The 26,393-nt window shown below is 60.2% G+C and overlaps 1 protein-coding gene across 4 annotated transcripts in view; it reads left to right on the forward strand.

Annotated features, from left to right (window-relative positions):
- The window catches only part of ZNF787 (zinc finger protein 787), a 25,605-nt gene extending 869 nt beyond the window's left edge, over nt 1–24,736 (forward strand). Inside the window, exons 1-4 of one of the 4 annotated variants that reach the window (XM_049621910.1) lie at nt 5,281–6,736; nt 7,415–7,587; nt 12,859–12,947; nt 23,013–24,736. In XM_049621910.1, the coding sequence (XP_049477867.1) occupies nt 12,869–12,947; nt 23,013–24,085 (1,152 nt within the window). In that variant the 5' untranslated portion in view covers nt 5,281–6,736; nt 7,415–7,587; nt 12,859–12,868 and the 3' untranslated portion in view covers nt 24,086–24,736. Of the gene's footprint in view, nt 1–5,280; nt 7,588–12,858; nt 12,948–23,012 lie in introns of those variants that run through there. The other 3 variants (XM_049621909.1, XM_049621908.1, XM_049621907.1) reach the window with 3 other exon arrangements.
- The last annotated feature ends 1,657 nt before the right edge of the window (nt 24,737–26,393 follow it).

Below are 26,393 nucleotides of genomic sequence, written 5' to 3' on the forward strand. Positions count from 1 at the left end.
CAGGCGGAGCCGCGGGGAGCGCGCGTGCGCGGCGCCGCGCCGGGGCCGCGCCGGGGAGGGAGCGCGCCTGCGCAGCGCCGGGGCTCGGGCTGGGGGCTCGGGGGTGGGGCCGCCGCAGCTTCTCCGGCGGGTCGTGGCCGGAAGTGGTGGCGATTCCCGGGGGAAGTTGAGGCCCCGGTGGGGGAAGGGGACGCGCGGGCTGGGCTGGCCTGACGGGAAACGGCGGCCCGGGGGGCGCGTCTGGGTCCCCGGCTTGTCACCCCACCTCCTTCCCCTTTTCAGAGAAGCCCGGGTTCCGCTGCTGCCCTGGGCGCGCTGCGTGCGGCCTTTGATCCGGCCGGTGATTAGGGCATTCGCCTGGCGGGAGGCTCATTCATTCGCTCCGGCGCGGGCGGCGGGCAGGAAGCGCGTGCGCCGCAGGGGAAGAGACTGGGCCAAGGTCAGGCACCGCGTGGCCCGCGGGACAGGGGCGGACGGTGGCCCGGCCCGAAGCCGACCCCGAGGCCTCCCGGGCGTCTAGCTGTGCTGTTTTATACTCCAGACCCTGTCCCGGCCTCAAGGGGGGGACACCCCGGTTCCTGGAGATACGTGCCACTGGCCCCGTGGGGTCAGGCCAGCCCAGGATGGCGGCATCACGCGATGGAAGAGTGACCCACAGGCTCCTCCAGGGCCGGCCCCGTACTGGGCGCCAGGGCAGAGAGATGAGCAAGGTCCTGGAGCAGGAGGGCAGAGTCCCCACCCAGATCCCTTATTGGGAGGTGGGGAGGGCTGTGGGAGCCCAGGGCTGGCATCCCTGCACAGCCCAGTCCCGGGGGCTTTCAGGAAGGGAGTGACTCGGTGTGTGGTTTCCTGGTGCCAGGCCCCGCGTCGGGCAATGCCGAGGATCCAGTTGGGAGTCAGAGCTGGCTTCTGCTCTGGGGACGCACGGTTGCCATTGATCCTGGCTTATCTCCTCTGTAAGGCTGTAAGCCTCTTTGGCTAAATGCAGCTGGCATTCACCTGCCTGCCTTTGCTGTAGTCCCCTCTGGCCCTCCGGCCTTCTGCCTCAGCCCTGACGACACTCAGATCGGATTCCGACTTGTGTTATCTCATGTCTTAGTTTTTTCCTTGGAAGCCTTCCAGATCTATCCCCACCCCCACCCCTGCCCAGCTGAGGAGCTGGAGCAGGGCTAGGGCTTGTCACCCTGCCTGGCCCATGAGGAGCACTGTGACCAGTTAATTAAGAACTCTGGGGTCAGACAGACCTGCATTCACATCCCAGCTCCACACCTCATACTTTGTGATTTTACAGCACGGATGAACGTTAACATCTCAATTTCTGTCCAGGTGAAATGGAATGTTAATAATAGTATTGATCTTGGTAGGGAAGCTCTTAATGCTTTCCGTTTAAAGCGAAAACAAACCTCAGAGAGGTGACCGTAAACTATGTGGGAATGGCTCCGGGGCCAGGCCTTCCTAGGCCAGGCCTTGTCTCCTGTCTCTTCCATCTTGGTGACCTTGGATCTGTCACTTCCCTTTTTCATGCTCCGTTTCCTCCTCTCCCCTAAGATAGCACAGCCTAGCGTTCCCTGGACAACTCGGCTGTGTGCTGGGCCCACGGGTGCAGTGCTCTGCTGTGGGGTGGGAGAAGAGGCTCCCCTGGCCCAGAGTCAGAGCCGGGCGGCACTGGCAGTTCCTGTCCTGCAGCAGCTTGGAGACCTGTTGGGGAGACACACACAGAAGCAGCAAAGGACTGGGGGAATTTCCCAGAACAGCTCCCAGGAACTCTAGAAGCATGTCCTGGGGAAGGTGGTGTGTCCGAGTCTTGAAGGACAGGGAGGGATTGGCCAGGACGACCCTGGGACTCCGCGGAGGAGGACGGTGAGCTCCTTTGGTTGTCCTCCATGCTGCCCAAGGCCTTGTGTGTGCTGGGAGCTGGGGCCTTGGGAGTCAGCTATGGCCCTGCCCTCTTGGTGGAGACAGACTAAATTTGCTGGCACTTGGCTTTCTGAGCGCCTGGCGGGCGTCTGGTCCTGCCTGCGCTTAGTACTTGCTGTTCTGAGCTCTGAGAGGCCCTGGGATGGGGGTGACTACCCCCAGTTTAGGGGTGGGGGATCGAGCCCCAGGCCCCACAGCTGCATAGGAGCACCAGTGTGTGCAAGAGTCCAGGACCTGGCTCTTCACCATCATGCCGCCGCCTGGGGTCTGGGGAGATACAGGCCGTCATGAAGGCCTCTTAGGTATCAGTCGTAGGGTTGGGGACTCTGGTCTCCCTCTGCCACGGGTGCGTTGTCACGAAGGTACCTGCAGGGTCACTGGCTGATTCAGGGTACTCTGAGACCCAGCCCCTCATTTCACGTGTGACTCTGACGCTCATAGTGTCGGTGGCTTTGTTGTAGTAGCACAGAGAGCTGTCGCCTCATGACTGCTGAGCAGCCAGCCACGCCGAGCCTGGGTAGGTGGACCAGGGCCCTGTGCTGCTCTGCCAGGCCACCCCGGGGAAGTTAAGGAAGCCGGGGCTGGCGTCCTAAGAGCGAGGAGAAAAGAAACGGCCTTGGAGGCTGGCCGACCTGGCTGGAGTCTGTGCTCCTCGACTTCATGGTTTTGTGATGACAGGTCAGCCACCGAAGTTGTCTGAACCCCAGTTTGAACAGTCCTCTCAGGGGTCACAAGGCACGTACTGGGCATCTGGCTCCCTGTTGAGCTCTTCACTCACGAAGAGCTCTGCTTTGATCTTGATGCAGGACTCACGAGGGTGAGGAGGCTCACAGGCTGAAGCACCTAGTCCAAGGTCACATGGCTGGGGGGTGGTGGGGCCGATTCTGACTCTGGCAGCCTGCCCAGAGAGCCTGTCCTCTCTTCCGCCTGGGGTTGTGGGGATTAGGATTATGAACCCACAGCACCCTGCACCCAGGTCTGAGATGTAGTTGTGCTTGGTGAGTGGGATCTGTTACTATTATTTGAAAAGAGGACAGTTGAGCTAAGGGAAGGGAGAAGTCTGGGAAGGCTTCCTGGGGAGGTGCTACTTTTGCTGGGCCCTGGCAGCCCGTCTGCAGGTAGCATGTGGACAAACAGGCCCACTAGAGAATGGGGGTCTGGCCCACTGGTCTGATTGACCAGTGACACATAGGCGGTCTGTAGGTGTGCTTGCGTCTTTTTTTTTCTGTCCTGGAGAATATTTTTGTTTGTGTAAGCGATGTTTAGTTACTGGCGAAGATTTAAGAATCAGGAGTGTTCACAGACATCTCTAGATCTGAATGCTGAGCATTCCCGGATGGTGGCAGGTGGCCTCCACACTCCCCACCCGCCTGCCGCCATAACAGCACAGCGAGGTTCTGGGAATTCTAGAAACTTTTCTCTGGGACGTAGTGGGGAGTGGTGACTAGGGCCTCTGGAGTGTGCCTCCTGCCGGGGCCCCTGGGGTGGGCTGCACCCTGGGTGGGCCACGAAGGATTGGAGGCAGGGGTGCGTGGTGCCCCTGAGGATGGTGGCCAGTCTAGACGGGAGGTGGACGGGAGCGACCAAGCCATGAGGTAGACTCCCGGGGAGGCAGTCCAGGAAAAGGGGAAGACAGCGGGTGGGGGTGGGGGTGGGGAGGGGACAGAAGAGCAGGATCGAAAGGGACTGCTTTGCTCAGCTCTTTCTGAGAGCGCTGGACATCCCGGATGGGGTGCGGGTTACATTCTGGGGAAGTAGGGTCTACTCAGCCGACCCAGGTAAGGTGGAAAGAGTCTGAGCAGACCAATCGTTGTGGAAGGAATGGGACGGGAGAGGTTGACAGAGAGCTCCCTGTCCCCACAGAAAAGGGCTTGCGTTTCCCATGGTGCTGCAGACTATCCCTCAGTGTTCAAACCACAGGGGAGTCTGACAGGCCCAGCTGTGGGGGTCGGAGGTGATCCAGGTGGGGGCAGAGGAGGGAGCGCATGGGTTTTCAGGCCTGGAGTGAGGGGTGAAGCTGCCCACAGAAAAGGGAAGTGGGTAGGAGCTGGTGAGGAGAGTGGAGGGGTTTGTGGGCATCACCATCCTGGCCGAAAAGGCGCCTGGGGTCCGAGTGGCCCCTGCTGAGCGAGGGACGTGTGCACAGGCTGCTTGCCGTCAGTGAGCTCTGTGCACAAGACAGGGTTCCAGGTGGTGGTGCCCAGCCAGGGGAACCGGGGCGGGGCCTAGGCGGCCTGGGTGGTGACACATGAGTGGACCCTGGAAAGGTAAGAAGGTGCCAGGTGGGTGGAGGACAGGCTATGGGCGGGAGGTGGGGGTGGGATTGAGGGGCTGGGTGAAGCGCAGTAGGCACGTGCAGCAGGGTAGTCGAGGCAGGGCAGTGGCGTGAGTCCTGTTCCACACGGGTCCCCCGCTTACAGTGCACAATTCGGTGGTGGGTGACGTGCTCACAGATAGGTACGCCCATTGCCCCAGAATGTCCTCGTCATCCCAGAAAGAGGCTGCACCCACTCCCCTTCTCTGCCCCCCGTCCCCTGGAATCCCCAATCCACGTCCCATCTCTGCATTTGCTGTTCTGGGTATTTCATGTGAACGGGCTCTCCATGTGTGGCCTCTTCACACAGCGTGAGGTTTTCTGGGTTCATCCATGAGGCGGCATGTGACAGGATAGCGTTCTGTCGTGTGATCGAACCACAGTTTGTGTATCAGTTCGTCTGTCGATGGGCAGTTGGCTTGTCTCCGTGTCTGGGCGTCATGGTTTATACCTCTGTGACCGCACGTGTGCACACTTAGTGCGGACCTGTTCCTGTCTCTGTTGGGTGTCTAGTCAAAGCCGGCGTGACGCGATCCCGCGGTGGTTCTGTGCTTTACCTTCCGGGGCCGCCAGTCCCTTCAGAGCCGCTGCCCCATTTCCCAGCCCAGCCAGCAGCCTGTGCGGGTTCCGGGGTGTGCTCCTCCTCGCCAGCTCTTGATGCCTTCTGCTTTCTGTCACCTGTGTTCTGACACCGTGGGACCCTGTTGTGATGGCGAATGAGGCTGAGAGTCTTGTTACGTTCTCCTCAGCCCTTTAGAGGACGTCTGTTCTGGCCCTTTGCTCATCTTTAGTTGGGCGGTTTGAGTTGAGTGAGTTAGAAAGATGACTGGGTTGGTGTGGGGAGCAGACTTTGAAGGGGTGTTGGGAGGGAGTGGGCATGGGGAGGCAGGGGGAGGGTGGACGGGGTGGGAAGGAGGAGGCGGGAGGACTGTGTCCTAGGCGGCTGGGCCATGGAGCCCTGTGAGGGGAAGGGAACGTAGCCCTTGGATTTGGTGACCCAGAGGCTGGGGGAGTGGTTGGGAGTGGGTGGGAGGTAAGGCAGGAGGTGGAAGTCACAGCCCAGCTCTGAGGGGGGGGGAGAGGGGAGGGCTGGGAGGTGAGGGAGGAAGGCAGGCAGGGGGGTGTCCTGGAGGGAAGGGCCCTGCCAGGCACGGGTTCAGAAGGGGTGGTTTGGAGCTGGTTGGCGCGGGGGAGGGGAGGCAATGAGATTGGCAGCAGAAGAAAGAGAGGGGCTAATTGGTGGGCTGGCATCCAGAGCAGGTGGGCGGGATCTCATAACAACAATAATAACAATAATTTGTCTGAGCTTCATAGCGGCTGGGCCCTGTCTGCCCCTGTGCTAATTGGATCGCTCAAGGGCCGGGCTCCGGCGGGCTGGGGGAGGCCCGTTCTTCATCTTCAGGAATGGGCGAGGTCACACAGAGGCTGTGGGGAGAAACTTGGGGGCTGGGAGGGAGCATGGGGGGTAGGCGGGTCTCCGAAGGTGTCACAGTGCAGAATCTGGCTTTCTCCACAGCAAGTGGGAGGTGGGTCGGGGGCTGCAGCCCTTCCCCCACACCTCTGAGATCCTGGGTGTAGGACCCGTAAGCCACAGGCCCCCAGGGTCTGACTGGAGGGCTCAGCAGCTCCTTGAGTGGGTGAGTGAGTGAGTGAGTGAGCGAATGAGTGAGCTAGTGAATGAATGAATGAATGAGCCAGCGAGTGAATGAGTGGGTGAGCGAGTGAGTGAATGAGTGAGTGAGCAAGTGAATGAGCGAGTGAATGAGTGAGTGAGTGAGTGGATGGGAGAGGAAGGGCCTGGGTACGTGTAGTGAACACCCTTCCTAACTCTTCACAAGGACCCCTGGCTCCTCCCTGCCTTGTGTGCTCACCCCTGGGGCACCTGCTGGTCATCCCAGGGAGGATCACAGTGCAGGGCAGTGGCCGGCAGGGCCCAGCTTCCAGGCCAGGGTAGCAGCACTGTGGGCCGTGACCTCACCCCGATAGTTTGCTTAAATCCCCTGGGAGGTGGTGTAACCCGGGAGTGTGCCCTGCTCCTGGCTCACCCCTGACTGGCAGGTCCAGCGGGAAACCTCCTGACCCCTCAAAAGTCAGAACAAGAAGGTGCATCATTTTTTGAGAGCACGAGTGAGCACACACAAGCTGGGGGAGGGGCACAGAGAAAGAGGGGGAGAGAGAGAATCCCAGGCAGGCTCTGTGCGGTCAGCAGAGAGCCTGACTCGGGGCTCGAACCCACGAACTGTGAAATCATGACCTGAGCTGAAACCAAGAGTCGGCGCTCAACAGACTGAGCCTCCCAGGTGCCCCAGAAGATGCATCTTTGTCTTTCCAAGGCCTCTGCAAATCCTCTGTGAAAACATGGTTTCCTGCTGTGTTTGGATTAACGTGCAGACTCCTGGCCAGGGCCTGTGTGACCTGTATGCGCTCGCCCTCATTGCCCCTAATGCTTCATCTGCTGCCCCCAGGGCAGGCTCCATAATTTTTGGGACTCTGCAAAATGAAGAGGTGAGCCCCTTGCTTGTGCAAAAAGCAGGAAAAAAGCTTTTTCCTTTCTTCTGGGATCTCGTGATCTGTCAGAGTGATTTCACTTGGTATTTGCCGTTGAGCTCCCTCCACGTGGAGATGCCCACGGGAGCCCACACCCTCTCTGCCCGGGTTTCTCAGGCACAGGGCGTGGCCCGGCTCCAATTGCCCGGTGCACACTTCCTTGTCCTGTCACACTTGATGTGCCAAACACAGATGCAGAGAAAATTACTGGGGTTTCAGGACAGTGCCTGGGCTCAGGGCCTCTTTCCGACTGGCATCCCTGCTGAGGCCCCTCAGGCACACTCCTCTGGCCCTCTCTGCTTCCCGCGGGAGGCAGAGCACCTCCAGGCCTGGCCAGGGAGTCTGGGTGGCCCTCGTTCCTTTATATCAGGGTTGGCACACATTTTCTGTAATGAGCCAGAAGGTAAATATTTTGGGCTTTACAGGCCAAGGGGCATGATTGAGGATGTGGCGTAGCTACTTAGATATGTTTTAAAGGGTGACCATTAAAACACTCAGGTGAAACCCATTGGTAGCAGGGGGTAGCTGATGGGCGGGCGGACCATGACTATGACTCCCTCTCAGTCCGGTCTGTCCCACAAAGAGGCCTATTCCAGTGGTCTGTGGGGGAGGTAAGAGTTTCCCCTGCCCTCTTAGGGTTTCCTGCTGTGACTAAAACACATCAATGGGAGAAAAGCACGCGGATTGTGTTTCCACAAACACGGGAGCCCAAGCAAGAGAAGTGAACACCCAGAGAAGTTCGGAGGCCAAGGTGCTGCAGCCCCTGGAGGACAGAAGGGTCCCCCTGGAGGGGACTGGAGGACAGAAGGGTATGTTAGGAGGTCCGTTTATACACACTTCCTTCTCTGGGGTCTGGAGGGAAGGATGGTCTTTCCTCCTGGTCCAGGGAGGGCACTTTGCTGTGTGGGTTTCATTTCCTGCTTCCAGGAAGCAAAGTGGCCTATTTGGGGTAGATGGCCCTGGTGGTGGCCCTGATGGAGCCCTGCCTCTGCTCTGTTCACGGGGAGCCCCATGTGTCGCTGCACTGGCTCCCTCACTGCCTCCATGTGGGCACCAGGCTCCTGGCTCTGGGTGACCATCTGCTGGCTGCCCGGGAACCTCATCGGGCCGTGGGGCAGCCGCTGACACCTCGCTGTCCGGCACAGCGAGGAGGGGTTCCTGTCCCTGCCGCCCGGCCCAGGTGCCCCAGAGCCCAAAGGTTCCCTGGGGGGCAGGGCAGGACAGGGACAGGAAGGGGACGGAGCGAAGGCCGAGGCCTTCTTGCTGCAGGAAGCTGGCCTGCGGTGGAGGCCCGGGGCCGGGAAGTCCCTGCTGTCAGCGACTTACACATTAATTCAGGGGAAGCACAGCATGCGCACTTGGCAAACAAGTTTCCGTGCATAGAGGAGGGAGCCGAGCCGGCTGTCCGGGCCCACCTCCTTCACCCCAACCCCGCAAGCCACAACCCTGTGGGCACTTACCGGCTCTTTCCTGTGGCTTACCTCGCTTTTCTTGAGGACACAATTGGCTTTGTTAAGCGGTTCATGAATGGGGCAATGTTTCATTTAGCAAGTAGAGATGCTCCCTTCTTGCCTCATTTTTAGCATTTGTGGCCTTGTTATCAGGGGGCCCTTACGTTTTTTGAAGTCTGTCTTCTTTGTTTTTTTTATTTTTTGAAGTTTTATTTATTTATTTATTTATTTATTTATTTATTTTTTGAGAGAGAGAGAACACTAGAGAACATAAAGGGCAGAGACAGAGAGAGGATCCCAAGCAGGCTCTGCCCTGCCAGCGGGCGAGGAGCCTGATGTGGAGCTGGAATTCGTGAACCGTGAGATCATGACCTGAGCCAATTGAGAGTTGGATGCTCAACTGACTGAGCCCCCCAGGCAGGTGCCCCAAGTCTTTGTTTTCAATTGAGGTGTAACTTACATGTGGTGAAATTCACCCTTTGACACGTACAGTTTAGCGGCTTCTAATATATTCACAAAACGTTGCGCAACCGTCACCATGGTCTGATTCCAGAATTTTCTCATTCCGTAAAAAGCGCATTAGCGGTCCCTCTCCGTCTCCACCCCCAAGCCCCTGGCAGCCGCTCCTGTCTGTCCTGGCCATCCGCATAGATGCAATCTGCTGTCCGCATCCTTTGTGGCTGGTTTCTTCCTCTGGTGTTTATGCTGCGAAGGGCACTGCCGTGAGTGTTCGTGGGCTGGTCTGCGTGTGGACACGTGCTTTATGTCTCGTGGGTGTATGCCTAGGAGCGGAGTCGCCGGTCACAAGGTAAGTCTGTTTACCACGTGAGGAGCCGCCAGACTGTTGCCCACGGCGGCCGCCCCATCCTGCACGCCCGCCAGCCCAGCATGAGGGTTTTTGTGGGTTCGCGGTTACCCTGTGTGACCCGAGGGCCATCCGGCTGTGTCCACTTTGCCCCCTCAACACCCAGCGAGTTTCCCGTTGCCATACGCGACGGCTGTCCCAGAAAGGAATCAATTTTTAGTCTTTCCCCTGTTACAGAAGTAATTACCCGTTAACGTAAAAAGAAAAAATAGAGAAAATGAAGATAAACAAAAAGAAAAAAGTTAAAATCACTTGTCTGCTATCATCAGGGGGCATCAGGACCATTGTCTGTGAGGCTGTGACATCTGTGGGATTTACTTTTTCTTAAAAAAAGTTTGTTTTTAATGTTTATGTTTGAGAGAGAGAGACAGAGAGAGTGCAAGCAGGGAAAGGGCAGAGAGAGGGAGACACAGAATCCGAAGCAGGCTCTAGGCTCTGAGGTGTCCGTGCAGAGTCCGACGCGGGGCTCAAACCCACAGACCGTGAGATTGTGACCTGAGCTGAAGTTGGACGCTTCACTGACTGCCCAGGCAGCCCTCTGTGGGATTTTCTTAAGCTCTCCCACCGGTGCTGATGGCTTCTTTCCAGTTTTTCCCTGCTCTAAATCTGGCTGTGATGAACTCTTGTTCCCTTGCAAGCAGCGTTTTCCCAGGTTCGGGTTTTCCCCTCTAGTTAGTTTCTGGAGAAGGGGGTTATCTGGTCAGGGTCAGAGCGTTTGCGGCTCCACAGCCGAGTGGCCGGACTGTGCCAGCCTGGTTTCATCCGAACCGTGTGTGGCACTCGCTCTTGGCTGGGGCTCACTGGGCTCTGGGGTGCAGTCCGTCCTCCCTGTGGGGTGTGAGCGGGTGGGTGGGCAAGGGGGACACAGTTGCAGGGCATTTGTTCCTGCAGCCTCTGTTCTGTTCATGCCCATTCAGGCGTGTGCCACGCGCCTATCCTCAGCCCCCATCGGCACCTGGTGCTGTTGTGGGTGCCGGGCACCTCGTGGGTCCCAGGGTGGGTCAGATTGGGGGCTGGGAGGCCTCTGGGGAGGTGATGGCTCGGACAGACAGGGTGGAACATTGCTCGGGGGGCCTCCCTCCCTCATCTCCACACCCTCCTGGACCTTGGGGGACCCTGTGGCACTGCACGTGGCACTGTGCGTGCCGAGTGAGTCCTGGCTGCCCACCATCGGTGCTCCTTCCATTGCTGCAAGGGACCTCCAGGACCTGGCGCCCCTACATCAGTGAGCCCCAGTGTTGTGACGGTGCCCAGCTCAAAGGGATCAGCTTTGGCCTTCGTTTGGCCTTCTGGGCTCTGCAAGAGAATCCTCCCAGCCCTGCATCTCCAGCCTCGGGGCCTTTGTACCTGCTGTTCCTGCCACCAGCATCCCTCCCAGTCCACGCTTCTCCTGCGGCCCCTCCACCTGCGAGATCCTCTTTTGATGCCTTGGTGCAGCTGCCTGTCTCTCCCTTCTCCTCCCCTCCCCTCCCCCCCCCCGCCCTGCCCCCCCACACAGGGCACTTATGGGACTAACCAGAAGACAAGGCGGGAGCGCCAGCAATTCTGCAGGGGCCGGCATGTGCTCGGTGGCACAGTCCCTTCCCCCCTCCCCTCCCCTCCCCTCCCCTCCATGAACTTCACTGTCTCACTCACCTGCTTGTTCATCACTGGCAGGGAACTCCCATGAGGCTGGGCTGTGGCCTGTTCACCACCCCGTGCCCGTGGGGTGGGGGTGGCAGGGACAGGTAGGCAGGAAGGGACTGTGCCACCGAGCACATGCCGGCCCCTGCAGAATTGCTGGCGCTCCCGCCTTGTCTTCTGGTTAGTCCCATAAGTGCCCTGTGTGGAGGGGGAGCCTGTGATCAGTCAGGCAGGTGCCTCTGGGTCACAGTGGGCGCTCTGACCACGTGTGGGGGTGAGAGCCTGCACAGGGCACCGTCTCCTGACCTGGCCCCACTTCATGGTAGCTCCCTGTCGTGGTCGGTGGCACGGTGGCCTTGAGAAGGCCTGGGCTGGGGGCTCCAACCAGGGGCTCCTCACTGCCTCCCCGCAGCGCCTCCGAGTCAGCTGCTTTCCATCCCTTCGTCAGTGTCCTTCGCCCCCGCCCCCCCCCCGCCTTGGTCTTTGGTTACGTCCTGTGCTCTTACAGGTCCTTGTGACGACTGGTTGGGTGTCAGGAAGGCAGAGTGGTTGGGGCCGGGGGCTCTGTGGCCACACTGTTGGCATCTTGTCCCTGCTCCCTGGTGATCTCACCTCTGCTGCGATCGGATGGTGGTTGTTCAGAGCGTGTCCGTGCAGGGTGATGTGGAGCCGGGGCTGGGGGGCGGGAAGCTCTTGGGAGGCGTGGGGGGACAGCAGCATCTGTCTTCCTGCCGCTTCTCGGGCCCTGCGGGGCGGGGCCGGCTGGGCCAGGCTGTCCTGTTTGCTCGGACCTGGCCTGCGTGTTTGCGGTTCTCTGCATGCCATGTGCCTTCGGATCGCTGCCGCTCCTGCCTCCGTTTCCTCATCTGATGGTGGGGCAGCGGTGCTGCCTGCTCGGAGTTAATGGTGTCCGTACCACGTCGAACAGGGCCCAGACCCAGGAGACGTGTCTGCGTGTGTCTGTCAGCGGGACGGCCGGTTGCCTGGCTTCCTCTCAGATGTCAGTAGAGGCCACTGTGGGGCGGAACGGGTTCGGAACGGTTGGTTCCTTTGGCGCCTGGGTGGTGGTGAGCCCCTTGTCGGTGGGGGATTCGAGAGAAATGGGTCAGGCCGGTTGCGAGGAGGTGTGTGGTGCTGGGGGGCCGATGGCTGCTGTTCCCAGATGCTGGGCAGCAGGTGCTGCCCTGTGAGGTCCCGTGGCGGGCGGAGGACCCCGGGGCGGTTTTCTCAGAGCTGCGTGCGCTCACCTTAAGGCAGCAGCTCCCTTGGTTTGGGGCCCGAGGGCCTGACGGTGCAGAGGAGCCCCTTGCGGTCCAGTCGATTGCTCCTGGCCTGCTACAGCCTCCTGCCAGAGGTCCTGCCCGCTGCAGGCTTCCTGCCAGGGAGTGAGGCCACACCAGGGAGCGGGTCCCGAGGGGCCGAACGCCTGGGGCTGGGTGCCGCCTAGGTCTCCCACCCTGCCCGAGTCTAAGACACAGGGTAGACGCCTGCCCAGCTCTGCTCAGTGCATCATGGAGGCCGGAGGGGGCAGGAAGAGGTGGGGGGCTGTCTGCCCCAGGAGCCAGGCCTTGGCCCTTGGGGCCAGTAAGGAGGTAAGGGGTTGGGAGGGCGTCGGGGGCTGTCTGGCTGCCCCTCTGAGTGCAGGTGTCCTGGGGACTCGGCTACCTCCCCCAGGACCCTGATGTGGACTCTGTCTTAGTTCATGCACGTTTGAGACCACAGAACGTGACCCCGTGGGTGACCTGTGTGCCTGCGTCGGTCTGCTTCCCCGTGACGTTGGGCGTGGGCCTGGCATGCCAGCCCTTCAACCCTGTGACTGGCAGGGCGTCGTGGATGGAGGGCTTCCTCGCTCCTGGGTCCCCGGCAGGTCCAAGGTGGCGATCACGTGTGGGGCGGCCGGGCCGTGGAGGCCCAGGCGGGAGGCGGTGTCTCGCCCTGGCGGTTCTGGGACATGAGCCTGGTGGCAGCCGCTCCTCCCCAGATCGGGTGTGGCCTTGGGCTGGTCCCCCATGCAGGGTCCCTCAGGTACCTGCTGCCACACGCCTTCTGTCTGCCGGGGCCGTGCTTGAGCGCGGATTGGAGCCAATGCGGCGCCTGGCATCCTGTAAACTCTGTCCTTCCGTCTCATCCTCTCTTAACAGGGACCCAGACATGGAGCTTCGGGAAGAGGCCTGGTCTCCGGGGCCGCTGGATTCCGAGGACCAGCAGATGGCCAGTCATGAGAACCCAGGTGAGGTGGCCTTGGGCGGTTCTTGGCCGATCCTGCCCCCTTCCTGGACCCCGGCTCCCTGCACCTCTCCTCCTGTGGCTCTGGGAGCCCTTGGGGGCTGCTGCTGTCCGTCCCTCCTCCTGCCCTCATGGCCCGGCCCCCTCACCCCCCAGCGGCTGGCCACGCTGCCCTGTTTCTAGGTGGCCTGTGCTTCTCCCAAGCAAGAGACTGTAGACCAGGGGGCGGGTGTGACAGGGTTGGGGTGGGACTGTGACCTGAGCTGACAGGACTACAGGGGCACCTGTCTGCTGGGTTTTTGGGGAAAGCTGGGTATCTGGGTTTTTATGGGAAATGTTTCACTTTTTAAATACTGGTACCTTGTTTTATTTAATAAAGCATTATTTGGGTTGAGTAAAACTCCTTTTTGAGCTCGTGGGGCCTGGGGTTTGCTTGCGGGGGGCTTTCCCATAGGGCAGCCGGGAAATAAAGCACGGACGTTCTTCTCGTGCTGCTGATGAAGTGTTTTCGGCCGGGTCGGCACCGAGTTGGCAAATGGCTTTTACCGTAAAGGGCCAGAAGGGAGATACTTCTGGTTTTCTGACCCTGTGCCCTGCCCTTGCAGCAGGAAAGCAGCCGGACCATCTGGAAGTGAATGAATGTGACCATGTGCCAATAAAACTTTATTTACAAAACAGGCACTGAGTTCACAACCTTGTGCCAGTGTACCATAGTTGCCAAGAGAAGGGTTATGAGGGCCCGGACCACACGTGGGGGTAGATGTTATTATGAAGCCCCGGGCTCCTCCCGCTTCTTTATTCTAAGATCGTCTGGAGGAGAATGAAGAGAAACTCCCTGCTGGGAGGTCCCCAGCAGCCTTGGGTACAGAGCAGGAAACCAAGTCATGGGGGCTCCGTGCTTACTCTGACCCAGCTGCCCCCACAGGGAGGACCCATGCCTGTCCTTCCCCGGTGCGCCCCTGGGCCTGCTCCCCCTCCTTCTCCTGATCCATGTTCTTGCCCTTCTAGCCCTCCCTCCCTTTTTTTTTTTTTTTTTTTTTTAAAGTTTATTTATTTTGAGAGAGAGAGTGAGTAAGAGAGCACAAGCAGGGGAGGGGCAGAGAGGGAGGGAGAGAATCCGTGCTGTCAGCATGGAGCCTGACACAGGGCTCGAATTCATGAACTGTGAGATCATGACCTGAGCTGAGATCAAGAATCAGACACTCAACAGACGGAGTCACCAGGTGCCCCAACCTTCTAGCCCTCTTAAAATTAACTTAAAAGCCTGTTTTGTTGTGGAAACTTGAAACATAAGTGGTGTAATGACTGTTTATTTCTTCTGAACTCTGGCGATCAGAGACCCTTCACCACTCTTAATGTCCCCACTTGTGCCCTCTTCTCCCCCTGGAGCAGTTACAGAAAATTCTAGATGTTGTATCATTACACCTGTAAGTTCCCAGAGGTGCAGGCTCTATAAGAGCACGACCAAAACAACAAGGACACAGTGCTGACCCCACCTAATGAAACACCCAGTCCCTGTCCAAACACCCCGTTTTCTCCAGAGTGTACGTCTGCCTTTGAGTAAGTTAGTTTTAGTTTAATGAGGCCTCCGTGAACTTATTCTCCTTATAAAACCTTGAAAGTGTACAGGTGGGTTGTCTCATCCCCCTTGTCCAGCCGGCTGTCCTGAGCCTGTGCTCCCCATCCCCCACTGCGGTGTCACCACATTGTGACCTTCCCTTCGCTCAGCTCAGCTAGTGAGCCCCATGCCCGGATGCTTCCGAGCTGCTGGGCACTGCTGGGCGTCCCATTGTTGTGGACACCGAGCTGCTGAGCATTCCATCGTTGTGGGCCCGCCAGGTTCCTGCCTCCCTGTGCACAGAGCCTCCCGTGGTACCGTTACTGTGCCGGACTCCTGCCCTGATGTCCCGAGGCCCCGGCTGACTGCCGCTGTGGTGTCTCTGGTGGTGTGATTCCCTGGGCCTGCCCGAGAGGGATGTTGGGCCTTCGGGGTGGGGAGGACACGTGTGCACAGGCAGGTTGGGCTCCGCGGAGAGTGGAGAGGAACGGGGCCTGGTGAGTGGTGAGAGGGGTTGGTGTCTGCCGGCCCCCGAGAGCGAGCTGGAGCCGGGAGAAGGCAGGTGGGGTGGGCCTGTTGTCCCGTCCCAGGGCCGGAAGATGAAGACTGGGAAGTGCTGTGACGGCCCCGAGTCGCAGCCACGTGGCCACAGGCATCCCTGGCAGTGGAGGCTGGGGCTGCACCCTGGAGTCTCCCCGGTCCCCCCAGCTGACTGAGCTCCACGCAGTCCTGTGTCCACCCTTGTCCCCAGCTGCCAGCGGCAGCTCCTTGAGGTAACCTGCAGTGACCCCCACGCCCTGCTCCGCTCACCTGCCGGGGTCACCCGGGACACCATCTGTAGCTCGGGGGTGAGCTCTGCCCTCTGAGCCCGGGGCTGTCGTCCAGCGGCTGGAGGGGTCCCCGTGCACGGCTGGAGGCGGAACCACAGGGCACCGTCCTGGTGGCTTGGACGGGAAGGACGGGAAGGACGTGTGGTCTGGGATGGCAGGCTGCAGGCAGGGTGCTTTCAGGGGTGGTTAGCTCAGCCACTTCTTCGTGATTCCTCCACGAGCCGCCGCGTCCTGGCCCTGGGTGGCCTTCTGCGTGCTGTCCGGCTGCCCCCACGCTCCCGAGCGGGGCCTCAGCTCTATCAGGTCCACCCAGGCACCCGCCCGAAGTGAAGGACGGGAGGGGCACGGCAGATGCAGGGAGGGCCGCCCAGGCCTGTCTCCCCGTCAACCCCGTTTGGGTCTGGTTGGCCCGATCGGGGACGCGTGACGTAGGGGGTGGCTTCAGGGTCACCATGCCTGGCTTATCCCAGCTCAGCCCTGTGCTGGGGATTTTCTGGTGGGGAAGACAGGACTGACCGTGGGCAGCACCCAGCAGGGTCACCCCAGGGGGAAGGGCCTTCTCTGGGGCTCAGGAGTGGTGGGGAAGCTGTCTGGGCTGCTGTGGGAGCAGGGGTGCCTTGTACTTCCCTGGAGGCCGCCAGCCCCTCAGGAGCTATAGGTCGTGGGCCTGAGGCTCGTTCAGGCCACGCGTTGGGTGGTGGGGCCTCAAGGGGCAGACCAGGAGGTGGGCTTGGGCTCCAGCCCATGGTGTCTGCAGGACGTTCCAGCTCTCTGTCCCCACAAGTTTGAGCGTCCCCGCCCCACCTCTCATACGCCTGCACACTCGCCCCCAGCCCGTGTGTGTGTGTGTGTGTGTGTGTGTGTGTGTGTGTGTGTACGTGTGTGTGTGTTTGCCGAGTGTTGAGGTAAAAGTCTCGGATCAGTCCTCGCTGCTGGCGGCACCCAGGCTGTTCGTTTCCCCTGCTGCTCTATTTCGGGCGGGATGCCGCCATCCTCTCCACGCCGAGCTGGCCCCTGCTGCCGGGCCGTGACCCAGTTTGAAGCCCGCTGCTCCCAGGGCAGGCGGCCGGTCACCCGGGCGGTGCTTGTCAGGCAGCTCTGCACACACGAGAGAAAAGAGCCAGGGGGTCGCGTTTCCTTTCCCTGGGGTGCACTTGCCCCAACCATCTGTGAAACCGCAGGAATTTCTGTTTTCCCCCTGTGTTGGGATGTTTTGGGGAATGGTGTGCAGGCTTAGCTGGTGCCGTTGTCAACAGAGGCTGGTGTTTTAGAAGCACTTCTGCGTGTCCCGGGCTTGTCCGGCCACCGGCCGTCCTGGGAGGCTGGGATGCCAGAAACAGTGCTGGGCGAGGAGGCTGGGCCACCTCCAGGCAATTTGATGGTTCCCAGGAGTGCCCAGGAGAAGGGCGCCTCCTGATGGCCCCAAACTGGCCGTCCAGGGTGGAGTTGGCCAGAGGTGTGGGGTCAGGCAGTGGCAGGGCGGGAAGAGCCGTCCAGGCCTATCTGGGCTTTAGCTACAGAGTAATCCAGAAAAATGGGTATGTGAGTAGAAAAGACCTCGTGATTCTGAGGAGGGCGCCCTCCCAACAGGAAAGATGGCAGCTGGCATCTGGAAGTCACCTGCCAGAGGATGGGTTCTGACCTCCCTCTGCCGCGCCCTGGAGTCATTCCATAGAGCTGCCCTCAAATGCTGCTTCTGAGCCCAGCATGATGGCGGCCCTGGACTCCTCCCAGACCCACACATAAAAAGCCACATGCCCCAGGCCATGCTGATGACACACACCTTAGTGTGAAGGTGCCCCCGTGAGCCCCCAAATACGGTTGGGTGGGGACAAACCAACTGCCCCAGGCCTGTGTGCCGGTAGCATTGTGCTGGAGGGAAGGAAGGGAGGAAGAGCCCCAAATAGCCCTCGGGTTCACTGGAAGGCTTGGGGGTCCCACCGAGGCCAGCACCTGAGATTGGAGGTGTTCTGTCCAGACTGGAAGCAGGGAGCTCGGGGCCGCAGGAAGGTCTGAGGGGCTGGAGTGGCCTGGGGCCCACGCATGGGCTCTGGTGCCCACCAGGTCGAATGCCCTGCCAGGGCAGGACCCACGCAGGGTGGAACCTTCCAGGAGGGGACCCAAAACTGAGTGGGAACTGTTCTTGACCACAGATGAAAACAGGGGTGGCCGCAGAGCCAGGAATCCTGGGAGAGCGTGTCACAGACTCTCAGCCATGATGCGAGGATGTTAGAAGCCAAAACACTACCCGGAACCTTGCCCCCACCCCGACCCCACCCCGAAAAGCTATTAGAATAAAAGGGCACATGGGCAGATAACACCTCCCCAGATAGGGTCAGAGGACAAAAGTCATAACACTCAGAAGCAGGGGTGCACGGCCCAGCAGTGAGTTTGCAATATGAGAGATTTCACAGTGATGCCTGAAAGAGAAAAGTCAGGGCAGAATAAAACAACACATTCCCCAAGAAAAATTGGAGGTAAAAAGGAGGGACATTTTATTTTATTATTTTATTACTGTTATTAAAATTTTTTAAATCGTATTTAAATCCAAGTTAGCGAACATAATAGTGTAATAGTGATTTCAGGAGTAGAATTTAGCGTGATTCAGCACTTACATATGATAACCAGCGAGAAAGGACATTTTACGATAAAAAAGGGGGGCACCTGGGTGGCTCAGTCGTTAAGCGCTGACTTCAACTCAGGTCATGATCTCATCGTTTGTGAGTTCGAGCCCCGCGTTGGGCTCTGTGCTGACAGCTCAGAGCCTGGAGCCTGCTTCGGATTCTGTGTCTCCCCTTCTCTCTGCCCCTACCCCACTCATGCTCTCTCTCTGTCGCTCTCAAGAGTAAATAAAACATTAAAAAATGCCTTTTTTAAATAAAAGAGAAATGAAGAAAGATTAAAACGGACTAAAAACTGAAGCTAGCCAGAACCCCAGTGATTGGAGGGGGCAGTCCTACAGAAACCCAAAGCAAAGACAGGGAGTAAATAGGGAACCTTCCTGGAATGCAAAACTTAGGTGTTGAAAGAGCAAATCACAGATCTGAGAGTGTCGCGTCAGGAGAGCAGGCCCCGTTCTGTTCGGGTCACTGGCTGCTATGGAAAGCAGCAAACCTTGGGGCCTGTGGGCAGAGGGCGGGTGCTGGCAGTGTGTCAGCAGCCCTTTGTGCCCAAGAAAGTGGAGCCGTGTGTAGGATTCCCGGGGAAGGCAGAGGGAGCCAAGGGTCTTCTTAAAACTGACGGGGGCGCCTGGGGGGCTCAGTTGGTTAAACATCTGACTTTGGCTCAGGTCATGATCTCGGGGTTCCTGAGTTGGAGCCCCTGCATCAGGCTCTGTGCTAACAGCTCAGAGCCTGGAGCCTGCTTTGGGTTCTGTGTCTCCCTCTTTGCCCCTCTCCCATTCACACACTCACTCAAAAATAAATAAACATTAAAAAACAAAAAACTGACCCACAAGTTGGAGGCGCCTGGGTGGCTCTGTCCACCGCATTGTGGGCCCTCCTGAGGAGTCTTAGCAGGTGAGGCTCGGACAGACAGGCAGTGAGCCCGCTGGGCTTCGTGAGACCCCGGGAGGTAGGGTAGGTTGGGACCGCACACGTGGCTGGCAGAAGACCGGCTGTGAACAGGAGTTGCGCACCCAAAGCCACTCTTCGTTTGTGTTTTCAGGAATCGTAATTGGCAATGGTGGGATCTCTCTCCGATTCTGGGCCTGGCGTCCAGGTCTCTGGCCCGCACTGAGGCAGCTACTTGCTCCTCGGTGGTTATCTCGAAACTAACGTGGGGTCAGCAAGTAAGTAACTCTGGGGCATTCAGATTCTCTCCTCCCCTTTGAAGAGGGCAGATGCAGAGATCACAGAGAAGACTCTAGAAAAACCTGTAGGTCCAGATTTGTCTGGGAAGTGTCAGTGTGAACTCAGAGGAATTTTATTGTAAGGAAAGAAAACAAACAGTGATCCTCTCCTGATTTTGGTCTTGAAGTATTTTCCGCCAAAAGAGCCCAGGGCCTCCTGGAGAAACAGCGTGTTTCACGTCTGGGTGGGACACGTAGATGAGCCTGGAACTTCTCAGTAGGCTGGGTAGCAGGGAAGCTGCCAGAAGACCACCTGGGCCCCGTCTGGGGGGTGTGGAGCCCCCTCACCTTGCTGTGGATGGGACACTGGGAGGTCCACTAGCTGTAATGACGGCAGTGGAGTGAGACCCACCATATACGTTTACATCCAGAAGTTCATGGCGACGTTGAGAAAGGGAGCTCTGTTCTGCACACTCAGTGAGTTGGGCCACCTGAGTGTTGAGTGCCACTGGCTGCTGACCACACAGACAGGCACTGCGGACGCCGATGGCACGGACAGACAGGCATGGCGACAGACATCTGTACCTTTGAGGCAGGGACAGGGTCTTCAGACAGCAGGTCTGGGGACGGAGTCACCTGCTGAACCGCATGCAGCCCGCGCTCTTGAACAGCAAGGCTGTGAGCAAAAGCAAGTCACAGGGGAGTCTGGATTGAAAGAGACTCTCAGACACTCTGAACTGAAAAGTAATGGACCACAGGGACGCCTGGGTGGCTCAGTCGGTTGAGTGTCAGCCTTCAGCTCAGGTCATGATGTCGCCATCCGTGAGTTCAAGCCCCGTGTGGGGCTCTGCTGACAGCTCAGAGCCTGGAGCCTGCTTCCGATTCTGTGTCTCCCTCTCTCTCTCTCTGCCCCTCCCCTGCTCATGATCTCCCCCCCGCCCTCAAAAATAAGTAAACATTAAAAAAAAAATTAAAAAAAAAGTAATGGAACAGGGCCACACTGCAGCTTCCGGGGATGCACATGGGCAGCAGAGCCACCGAGAAATGCAGGGGCACATGGTGGGAGGGGTGAGTGCGGGAGGGGCTTCCCTGTGGGTGGCCAGGCCCTGTGTCTTGCTTGACCTGGGCACTTGTCTGTCTGTATTTCTGTGTTCAGCTCCGCAGTCCATTCTGGGGTCCTCGGAGTCCCTGGCTGTGTGTTTTACAACAGCAGGGCTAACGTCGAATTAAACCACCGGCTTCAGCCCCAGAGGGTGGTCCGCTTGAGGCCCTGAGCTGGGCCAGGTGGAGACAATATTTGCTGTGAGTGCTGGTGCCAGGAGACCCGTCCCCTCCCTCCCCTCCCCTCCCCTCCCCTCCCCTGAAGGGCAGCTACTTCTGCTATTTTTGTGGAGTGAGCTCTTTCTACTGGTCACTACACTCCTCTCTTTCCAGCAGTTCCTTGAATCCTCTCAGAGAAAAACCCCTAGTGAGGAGGGGGGTCAGAGGGCGGCTTCTCACTTCCTGCCTGACCCCCAGGCTGGCCCTTCACCACCACGTCCGAGCCCGGAGCCAGCCGGTGCTTGGAAAGCAAACACCAGCATCCAGAGGTCCTCAGAGGGCCAGGAACCCGCAGGTTGGAAAAGAACCTGCCTCCCAGAGTGATGAAAACCCTCCCCCCTTAGCAATTTCTTTAACACCTGCTTGAAAAAGCAGTGGTGTGTGTGGGCAGCTGGACACAGGCAGAAAATTCACTCAGCCTGAGCTGAGGCATGTCACAAAACCCAGCCGCCCCATCGGCTGGAGTCCACAGCCCGTCCTCCTGGATCTCGTCCCACTCTGGCCCAGGTGCCCAGGTCTCTGGCCCGCACTCAGGCGACCACACTGCTCTGGGGTGAGGACGAGCCCTCGACCTGGGGACCAGCGTTTCACAAGCCTCGATTGTACTCAGAATGTGCGTGGTGGCTGCGTAAACACCCTTCGTAGCTGAAGATTTAGTGAACACAGCGTACTGTTAAACGTTCTCCACAACTTAAAAGGCAAAACGTCTTTTTTTTAAAGTTTATTTATTTTGAGAGAGAGAGAGAGCGCGCACCTGTGCACTCATGAGCAGGGGAGGGGCAGAGAGAGGCAGGGGAGGGGCAGAGAGAGGGAGTCCCAAGCAGGTTGCCCACTGTCAGCACAGAGCCCGATGTGCGGGTCCATCTCCTAAACCATGAGATTGTGACCTGAGCTGAAATCAAGAGTCAAACACTTAGCAAACTGAGCCACCCAGGTGCCCCTCCCACATCCGTTTTTGTTCTCTCTTTCTTTCCCTCCTTCTCTCTCCCTTCCTCCCCCTCCCCCACCTCCCTCTCTCTGTCTCTGTCCCTGTGTCTCTGTGCATCTCCACCTGCCGTGCTAGTAGCTCCGTTTGTTGGTTGATGTTAAAACCAAAAAGGGCTCCACCCTGTTCTTCGGAAGCCTCACCCCTCCCGACTTCCTACCTGCACTTTTTTGCCCCAGATGATTCCGTATCCGGTACAGGCCAGATCCCAGGCTCCCTGCCGTGGTGCTGGGCCCCCTGCCCTAGAGCTGCAGAAACGGCAGGCCAGGGGCAGCTGAGCGAGACCCTACCTTCCCTGCTGGTTCTGATGCCACTGTCGGGGGGGGGGGGGGCCCTTGGAGGAGCACTACCTTAGTGTGTGGTGCAGGGGCACGGGGCGGCTCTGCCTCTTCCAGGTTTTGATTCGTCTGCGTGGTGCCTCGGGTTCTGTGCTGTAAAGACCCGATTCATAGAGCCCTGCTCACAGGACCTAATCTCACTGAGGCTGGTTAAGTACGTAGCGCCGGCCTCGGTGCGTCCTCTTGCTTCTTTGTGTGTTTGCCAGTGTTCCCACGGGTTGGTGTGTGAGCCTGTGGGCCCGGCCCGTGCCCGGTTGTTGGATGCAGGACCGGTCTGCCCTGGGCTGGAGCATGTGGTCTGGTGAGGGAAGGAGCGGGGAGAGCAGTGTTTGAAGGGAGCCTGCGGGCGCACCCGTGGAGGTCATGCTGATCCGGGCGGCACATGTGGGGTCCCGGGCAGAGGCCCTGCTGGCCGGGGAGAGCAACAGTCCTGGTCGCAGGTGCACAGGGGCCTTCTCTGAGCTGAGCCGGTTGTGGGGGGGGGGGGGGGGGGGGGGGGCGCAGCTCCCTTACCGTGGGAGATGGCTCAGGGCCCCACACGTCTTTATTGTTTGCCTGGGGCAGACAGGGACCAGCGTGAGGGCTCTGTAACAGAGGCTCTGGTGTGTGGGGTCACCCTCCAGGGTAGCGGGACTCCCATGCTGGCCTGTGGTCCCTGTGATTCCATTAACCAGGCCAGTTCCTCCTTCCTGTTTCCTCACCCGCACCAGGACAGTCTTCCTAGAGCCCAGGTGTAACACCCTCTCCCCCAGGCCTGCCTTTGCTTCTGGGCTGCGGTCCGAGCACCCTCACTCTGGGACCTCCCTGCCCCAGCCTGGTGCTTGGGGTTTCAGGGTCATTTCCTGGACTTCCACTCATGTTCCTTCATGTTGACGCTGTTTGTTTCCAGACGTTTCTGGAGTCCCTGCCGTGTCCCAGGCATTGTTCTGGGTGTGGGGGAAGCAGCTGGGAGGGAAGTCTTGAGTGTTCAGTAAAGTCATGAATGTTCAGTAAAATGGTAGGGACTGAGCGATGCTCGAGGAAAACAGGGCGGGTAAGGGAACGGAGACCGAGAGCGTCTGCTTAGCCGGGTCTGTGGGCAGGGCTTTGCGCTGACCGGGCCTAGCCGCCCTCTGCGATCACAGGGGGTCCCGAGGCCAGGCCCGGTGGAAGCCCCAGGTTCTGGGTCCTGGACAGCCCCTCTTCCCTCCCCCTCCCCCCCCCCCCCAGCCGTGACTTCCCTGACTCTCCTCCCCTCTTGCCTTCTAGTGGACATCCTCATCATGGATGATGACGACGTCCCCAGCTGGCCCCCCACCAAGCTGTCCCCGCCCCAGTCGGCGCCCCCCGCCGGCCCCCCGCCCCGGCCGCGGCCCCCGGCCCCCTATATCTGCAACGAGTGCGGCAAGAGCTTCAGCCACTGGTCCAAGCTGACGAGGCACCAGCGCACGCACACGGGCGAGCGGCCCAACGCCTGCGCCGACTGCGGCAAGACCTTCTCGCAGAGCTCGCACCTGGTGCAGCACCGGCGCATCCACACGGGCGAGAAGCCGTACGCCTGCTCCGAGTGCGGCAAGCGCTTCAGCTGGAGCTCCAACCTCATGCAGCACCAGCGCATCCACACGGGCGAGAAGCCCTACGCCTGCCCCGACTGCGGCCGTAGCTTCACGCAGAGCAAGAGCCTGGCCAAGCACCGGCGCTCGCACAGCGGCCTCAAGCCCTTCGTGTGCCCGCGCTGCGGCCGCGGCTTCAGCCAGCCCAAGAGCCTGGCGCGCCACCTGCGGCTGCACCCGGAGCTGTCGGGGCCCGGCGTGGCGGCCAAGGTGCTGGCGGCCAGCGTGCGCCGGGCCAAGGCGCCCGAGGAGGCGGCGGCGGCGGACGGCGAGATCGCCATCCCGGTGGGCGACGGCGAGGGCATCATCGTGGTGGGCGCGCCCGGCGAGGGGGCCGCGGCGGCCGCCGCCATGGCGAGCGCGGGGGCCAAGGCGCCGGGGCCCCGCTCGCGGCGCGCCCCGGCCCCCAAGCCGTACGTGTGCGTGGAGTGCGGGAAGGGCTTCGGGCACGGGGCGGGGCTCCTGGCCCACCAGCGCGCCCAGCACGGGGACGGGCTCGGGGCGGCGGGGGGCGAGGAGCCCGCGCACATCTGCGTGGAGTGCGGCGAGGGCTTCGTGCAGGGCGCGGCGCTGCGGAGACACAAGAAGGTGCACGCCGTGGGCGCGCCGTCCGTCTGCAGCCGCTGCGGACAGAGCTACTACCGGGCGGGCGGGGACGACGACGACGACGACGACCACGAGGCGGCGGGGGGGCGCTGCAGCGAGTGCCGCGGCGGGGAGGGCCGGTAGGGGCGGAAGCCCGGGGGGGGTGGGGCAGGGCCCCTCGGGCTTGGCGGGGACGACGGTCGGCGCAGGACCCGGAGGAGGCGGAGACACGGACAGAGGCGGCGGGGGGCGGTGGCCTCCTCGTCTCGCTCCCCTGCGCCGCCCCGCGGTCGGCGCGGTGCATCGGGCGCCCCCGCCCTGCACTCTGCCCCCGGCCTGGCCCGCCCTCCCGGTTCTCTTCTCGGTGAGTCCGGGACAGAGCGTGCGGAGAACTGGAGACCGGAGACCGAGAGAGAGCGGCCCCTGGCCCCTCTTCCTCTTCCCCCGCCGCCTGGGGCGCTCGCGAGGGATGGAGAGCAGCCGGGCCCCTCCCGTGCAGGGGAGCCTGGGGAGGGAAGGGAGAGAGGGCCCTTTTCCCTTTAGAGTTTTCGTTTAATCGCGCCCGCCCCCTGACTCCCCCTTTCCGTTGTTTTTTTTTCTCTTCTCCGCGGGTCCTGTTTTTCTTGGCCCTCGTCCCTCCTCCCCTTCCTGGGTTTGGGGTCGTGGAGGAGCGCTGGAGCAGGACTAGCCCCTGTTCCCAGGGTAGCCCTCAGAGAATGGGGTCCCGTCTATTCCCGGGCCTGGACGGGGCTGAAGGAGGGGTGCGGGGGCAATAAATCGCACTATCTGATTGTCTTTGCTCTGCCTGGTTCTTGAGTTGGTAGGGAGGGGGGAGGTCTCTGCCCAGCAGTCACAGGGGGGACAGCAGCAGATGGCTGAGCAGCTGGTTCCCTCCCAGGCCTGAAGAGTGACCTGACCGGGTCACCTGCACTGGGCTGTGGGCCTTCCGGACCGAAGGTGGCTTGGCCGGCCTGGGAGGATCCGGGGCTGGTTCAGAGTAGGGCCTGCTTACTGCTGCTTTTAAAACGAAGGGACCCACGGTCCCTTCCGGTGGGTTAACACAAAGTGGGTCTTCACATGGGACAGAGGACAGGGGCAAAGGAAGCCCCCTGCTCCTGTCTGTGGTTCCTCCACTGGCCCCCGAAGCCCCTCCCTGCATCCAGCTTGTTGGATAACCTGGCCTGGAAATGACACATGTCTCCCCCCTGCTCACATCCCAGTGTGTGTGTGTGGGGGGGGGGGGGGGAGGAGCAGTCACGGGGTCACATTTCCCTGCAGAGGAGGCTGGAGATGTCCTTGGTCAGGCCACTACTTCCCAGTGACAAAACTATATGGTGGAGGAGGGAGAGGGACTTTGGTGGGTAGTTGTCTCCCCTACAGGGCTCCAGGTGACGGGGCCAGCGGAGGGGCTGGGGGAAGAGGACAAGGATATTGACTGTAGTTTCAGGGTGCTTCCTGCCCTCGGCCTCGCGCGATGTGCCTGACCAACACGGTCCCGTGGAGTCACGCAGCATCCTGTGAGGTGAGGCCCACTAGTAGGTCGTTCCTCAGGACCAGGTCCCCCTGATGCCGATTCTGGTTTCCTGGTTGGTACCTGCAGCCAGAGTCCTGGGATTGTGGGAGGAGGGGACCCACCAAGGGGTATTTTCAGCCTGGCTGACCGGCCAAGGCCAGGCTCCTTGTTCCTTTGACCTCTGGGGAAGGAGGAGCTTACTAGCAAAGGGGAGTGAGATTTCCAGCCTGAGCCCGGAATCCACTACCTGGTGTTCCGCTGGCCTAGGGCAGCACATGCTTCCCACGCCCCCTGATGTCCCCTGGGCCTCATGTCCTCATCTGGAGGGCGAGGGGCTCAAAACCAAGGTCCTGGATGGCCGTGGGGGGTGGGGGGCGAGAGGCCGACCCCTGGGAGGATCTCTGAGACCCTCTTGGTCATGACTGTAGGCCAGAAAAGCATGTTCTCAAGTGATGTTGCCTTGTTTTGGAGAATGGTGAAAGCAGTTCAATTTGTTTCGAGGTCTCGAGGTCTCGGTCGCTTTAAGGCGGGGAGGGGCAAAGTCGTTTGTCCAGAGAGCGTGTGTGTGTCAGCAAAGCCTTGAGAAAACATTGCCTAATGCCCTTGGGTCCCCTGTGTGGAGTGGTGACAACCTTCGGGGGTGGGGGCGGGAAGGTGAGGAGCTGTGGACGCCCGCGTGGTGCCACGTGCCGTCCCACGGGTGGGAGGAAGCAGTAGGGTCCTGGGACCAGTTCAGGGTGGATGTTGTGCCCTCAGCCCTGCCTCTTCCGCTCCCGACCCTGGGGGGTGGGGGTGGGTGGGAGCTGACACCCAGCGCAGGAGAGATCCCGCACCAGTCTCCACTCTGCGACCCTGGGCAAGTGAACCCTGACCCTCGAGTTCCTTCCCTGCAAAGAAGAGCCTGCCTGTCCCGCATGACTGTGTGTGCCTGGCGCCCAC

Source organism: Panthera uncia, assembly GCF_023721935.1.
Source record: "Panthera uncia isolate 11264 chromosome E2 unlocalized genomic scaffold, Puncia_PCG_1.0 HiC_scaffold_19, whole genome shotgun sequence".
Lineage (NCBI taxonomy): Eukaryota > Metazoa > Chordata > Mammalia > Carnivora > Felidae > Panthera > Panthera uncia.